This window comes from Rhea americana, unplaced genomic scaffold (genome assembly GCF_003343005.1).
Source record: "Rhea americana isolate MKP2758 unplaced genomic scaffold, rheAme1 scaffold_278, whole genome shotgun sequence".
Lineage (NCBI taxonomy): Eukaryota > Metazoa > Chordata > Aves > Rheiformes > Rheidae > Rhea > Rhea americana.
In genome coordinates, this window is record NW_028186399.1 from 718,875 (window position 1) to 723,983 (window position 5,109).

Consider the following 5,109-nt stretch of genomic DNA (forward strand, 5'->3'; position numbering starts at 1 on the left):
GGTGACACCGGGAGCGGCGGCTCCGGTCTGCCGGGCCGGGCCGGGCCGTGCACCCGGCTGGTGGGAGCAGCTCGGGCGGGCAGCAAACCTCCCCCAGTGTGCTGGGGCTTGCAGGGCGCTGTGGGGCGCCCCAGGGTGCTGCAGCGCGCGTGGGGTGGGGGCGCTGTGGGGCACCCCGGGGCGCTGGGTGCTCTCCGACGGGGAGGGTGGCGAGGCCGCGGCGGGCCGGGGGCGCGCAGCGGGCGGGCAGGCGTGCGGGGAGCCTGCTTCGGGACGGTGCCGGGCACCAGCGCCCAGTGCGCCCTGGCCCTGCCTGTCTGTCCTGAGCGTAAATTCAAGCGTGTCACCGAGGAGCGGCACCTCCCCGCGCGCTCCCGGCGGCGGGACGGCTCTCAGGCTGTCGGGGCTTGTTGCAAACACCGCGTGTTGTCACCAGCCTGGGAGGAATTGGGGAGGTTTCGGTGAAAAGCGCYGGTAGGCAGCTGCCGCACGGGTCGAGGGCGGGCGGGCGACGGTGTTTCCTAGCGGAGCCGTGCACAGAGCTRCCGGTGTGACTGGGGAACACAGAGCTGATCCCCACGCGCGTACCTCGGCGTTTGGCCCGCGYGCTTGTCATCCAGGTGTTGCGTGCGCCTGTTGTGCAGGTGTTGCGTGGGCTCAGTGAGGTGCAGCGGGCTTTGGAGCGGTGCTGCTGCTTCCCGACCGACCGGGRAGGCGATGACAGCAGCAACTCCATAAATAACGGCCCAACCCACGAATTAGGCTGTTGAGAACATCGAAGCTCTTCCCAGTCCCTCCGGCYGGGCGCTGGCTGCGTCGGCGCGGGGTGTGCTGGGCACCCGTGAAAGCCAGGCACCCGCGGGAGCTGTCTGTGCCGCTCGGGGCTGCCGCAGCTCTCGTGCGAGGAGCCCGAATCCCGGCAGGTCTTTGGCAGCTCCCTGGCCCCTCGCTGGAGAGGAAGCCGCCTGCTTGCTCAGTGGTTTCCCTTTAACTTTGGAACAGCCTCAGCCCTGGGCTTTAGGGCTTATCGCCTGTGCGCAGCTTCAAGGGAAACGTGCCTTTCAAAGATAAATCAAGCTGCACTGGCCGGGGTTGCTCTGGACACTGTTCCTCTCGCATTCCTGATGACCTCAATATTTTGGCTTAGGAGGATAACCGGTGAGATCCGTCGGCGCATCCAGCCCCCGGCGGTCACCCCGCTCCAGCCACRGTGTTTGAGCAACCCTGGCTGGAGCAAGGCGCGTTGCCGGGAGAGGCCGAGCCGGAGGCGCGGAGCAGCCGTGCTTTCCGCTTGCGCCAATCGCTAAAGAAACGCGGCACCAAGGAATCCAAAGCTTCGGAAGAAGCTCTCACCCCACCCCGYGTCCTCAGCCTGCCTGGCAAGCGGCAGCAGAGCCAACCAGAGGTCTTTGCAAGTGTATTCCTTCCTCGGGACTCAGAGGAGGACTCGCCCCTTGGACCCTGAGGCTGGAAAGCCCCGGTCAGGGCATCTCGCCGCCTCCGATGCTGAGCTGTTGGGCAGCAAGAGCCGGGCTTGGTCCCAAGCCCTGGGGCATGGGGGAGCCCCTCATCCTCTGCCCTTCCCGGTGGGGTTTCTGTTTAATCCCTTACTGGAGGGACGTGGCTCGGGAGCTGCCCAAAACCCATGGACTCGCTCCTGACGGTACCCGAGCTGTGGTTTCTTCGCAGGGGCTCGGTGGCAGATTTGGGCTCTGAGCGGCCGCGGCTAAGGCCTCGCGGCTGCCAGCTGCTGCCTCGTCTGTGCGGGTGCAGTTTAGCTTGTGACTTCGGCGTGGGCRCAAACGCGCAGCCAGCTGCGACCTGCCCGGGCTCCGAGCCCCTCGGCCGCCTGCCTCGTCCTCGCGGTGCGGGTGGCCGGCACGCCGCTTACGGGACCCGCTTCTCTTAGCGGCCTCGAGCTGAGGGGCTCCAGTCTGGGGTGTCTGTGCGAGGCGCCCGGCCGGAGGCCACGCGGGGCGGCGGGGAGCACGCGAGCTCTGCGCTCCCAGCAGGGCCGGCGCGGCTGCCGGAGGTCGGACCCTTCCGACAAAGCGGCCGACGGGGTCGGGATTTAAGCCGAGCTGGAGAGCGGTTTCCCTTTGAAGCGGCGTCGCCGCGATCGGGGCCGGCCGAGGACAAGGCTGGCTTTGTGCAGGCGGTGCCCGCGGCGGGGCCGCAGCTGCGGGGACTTAACCCTCCCGCCGACGCGGCCTCGCCGGGCGCGTCCGCCCCCGTTTCAGCTTCTCYGTGCTCAGGCGGCGCTGGGGCTCTCCCAGGCTCAGCAGCGCGGCGAGGCTGCGGGGACGGAGGGAGCCTGGCAGYGGCTTGGGACCCCGCGGGGAAGCCGGGAGACGGGCAAAGGAGGAAGGAAAGAGCTTCGTGAGCGCTGGAGGCGGCTYGTTTCTGCAGCTGTGCAAATAACCACACGAGCCGCCGCTGCCTCCTCCTCCAGCCCGGTGCCCTCCTCTTGTCCCAACCCGCCGCTCGCTCCGGGATGGTTTGCACGTCGCCGAGAGCCCGCAGGTCCCTAACGCCCGGCCGGACCCTGCAGCTCAGGTGGCCGACTCGGCATTTGCCCCTGGATCCTGCTGCCCCACGCTGCCAGCGAGCCGCCGAGCATCTCCCGCCGGCGGGGGAGACGCGGGCGCCCGCCGGGCCGTGGCAGCGCAGCGGATTCGTGCTGCAAATCCTTTCGGATCTCCCCGGTGGCTGCCAACAGCAGCCCCGAACTCGCGGGGTTTCTGCCGCCCGGGACCTGCTCTGCTCGGCCCTTCTCCCGACCCCGGGGCCGCTCGCGCATTCCTGAGCGCTGGCGCGCGGCCGTTTCCTGGCATTGTGCAGGGATCGGGAACGTGACTCAGGCTGGAAGCGCCCGCGGGAGCGGGGCCCCGCGCCGCGGCGGGGCAGCGCGCGGCTGGCCCGGCGTTTCGCGCCTCGCCCGGCGCGCGGCCCCGGCCGTTCTGCTTTGCTTCGTAGCCGAGCGAAAGCCGAGGCTGCCGCTCCGGAGCGTCCCGTCCCTTCGGGCCAAAGTTAAACAGGGCTGAAAGATGCAGGAGGATCGAGTGAGGCTCTTCCCTGGTTTGGAGAGGCCTCGGGGGCGGCTGCCGGGGCTCGTGCACGGAGCAGGCGTCGGGAAGCCGGGGACGGACCGCTCGGCTCGGGCGGCAGCTCGCGGCGGCGCGGGGCAGAGACGCGCCCGGCGCTGCGGCTGCAGCGCTCCCGGAGCGCGGCTGAGCATCGTCTCGGCCGTACGCGAGAGGGAACCTCCAACCGACAGCAGACGCGATGCTGGAAAAAAAAAAAGCCCCTTCGCTACGAGCGGGGCTGCTCGGAGCCGGCAGCTCCGCGGGAAGCCGCGGACGGAGCGCGGTGGCGGTTTTTCCTGGCCCGGCCCCAGGCGGGACAATACCCGGTCCGGCAGCGGAAGGGAGCCGCCGCCGCGCCGCTTCCCCCGAGGAAGCAGCCCCGCTGGTCCCCGACGAGCGCCGGAGCCGCGTGGCTGTTCCCGGTGCCGTCCCTCTTCCTCCCGTTTGATTTACAGYGTGCGCGAAGCCCGGCGGGAAGTTTATCCTGGCCCGGGCGCTGTTTAATTACCTGGAGGAAGGAACGCCGCGACGGGCGGAGAGGGAGGCCGGCCGTTTYCCGGAGCGGGCTCCGGGGCTGGAGGGGACGGGCAGAGCCTCTCCGCGCGGCTCCTTGGACGCGGCGTGGAAACGTGCCGATCCCCAGGGCCCGGCCGCCTCCGCAAACCGTCAGGCAAAGCGGGAGTTCGAGCGAGGAGGAGGGAGAAAGCGGGGCTGAGAGTCTCGCTGCAAAGAAGGGCTGGAAAACGGGAGATTTTGGGCGACTGCCTGTGGCGCTGGTTAACCAAGGGAACCGCTTTCCCCGAGGAAACGTGGCGGGGTTGATCCCGACACCCAGCATCTCCCGGGGAGCCGGCTCCAGGCCGGAGCCGGTGCTGCGACGGAGCATCCCGGCCGGCCACGTCTCCTCGCACGGTGTCGGGGAGCCGAGCGGGGGGCTCGCGTGGCGCCGGCGTTCCCGGTTCGCGTGCGTTCCCGTTCCAGCGTCTGCTGGCCTCCGAGTTTCCCCCCGGCTCTGAACGCCCGCGGCGGTGGCAGCGGCAGCGCTCGGGGGACCCGGCGCCCTACGCGAACCGCCGGGCTCTCGCGTTGCATCCCGGCGCCGGGGGGGTGCGGCGGGAAGGACGGGGGTTTCCCACCGGCTTCGTCGCCAGGGACCCCGTCGCTCAGCCGAGCTCCCGAGCTGGAGCAGGGATACGGGCGGGCAGTGGGGACCCGCTGCCAGCCGGAAGGTGCCGTTTAGCATCTTCTTCCCTTAAATCAGCGCCTCGAGCTGCCCCCCCGCGAGCAGCCCGGGGTGTTTCTTGCTGCTCTGTTACCGGGGGCTGGTTTCTGCCTCGGCTGGGGCGACGGGCCCCTCGCTGCCCGAAATACGCCGGTGCACAGCCCGGGGTGAGCCACGAGCATGCTGCTTTCTCGCTCTATTTTGAGCATTTCTTTGCATTTCCTTTTCCCTCCGCCGTGCCTTATCCCGCGTTATCAGCCAGCAGAGGTTCTCCCCGCTCTGCACCTACTATGGAAGCGCTCCGGCCGCCCGGAGCTAATTTTAGAGGTGATGGGGGGGCGCAGCGGCCGTGCCGGGGCGCCGCCGGCCCCTCGCCGCGGAGAACCGCGAGCTGCCGAGCACGGGCGGACGGGGAAGGGACGAACCGGGCTCTGCGCTGCGGGAGCCGGGCAGGGCTGCAGGGGGAACAGCGGCTTCTCCGGGGGCTCCCTGGGGCGGGGGGGGGGTCGGAGCTGTCGCCGAGCGCGGCGGGAAGGGAGCTGGGACCCTGCTCGTCTCCGTGCGGCCGGCGTATCCGAGGATCCGGGGATGAAGGCGCGGTGGGGTGGGAGCAGCGTTGTAGGTATCCGAGGCGTTTTGGACAAAACTAGCTGGAATCAGGCCGGATCCTGCGTTTGGGAGACTTTGCGGCCGGGGGGGGCGTTGCCGAAGCCTGAGCCGAGCTGCAGCGAGAAGCAGAAAAGCTCGGGCGAGCCCCGGGCTGCACCTGGGAGGGGGCCCGGGCGGCTCATCCGCTGGCCC

The 5,109-nt window shown here is 69.9% G+C and overlaps 1 protein-coding gene across 1 annotated transcript in view; it reads left to right on the forward strand.

The window, feature by feature from the left end:
- The window catches only part of KANK3 (KN motif and ankyrin repeat domains 3), a 22,824-nt gene that overhangs the window by 9,145 nt on the left and 8,570 nt on the right, over nucleotides 1–5,109 (forward strand). Inside the window, exon 4 of the mRNA XM_085308551.1 lies at nucleotides 4,068–4,290. Within this exon, the coding sequence (XP_085164677.1) occupies nucleotides 4,068–4,290 (223 nt within the window). The remainder of the gene's footprint in view (nucleotides 1–4,067; nucleotides 4,291–5,109) is intronic.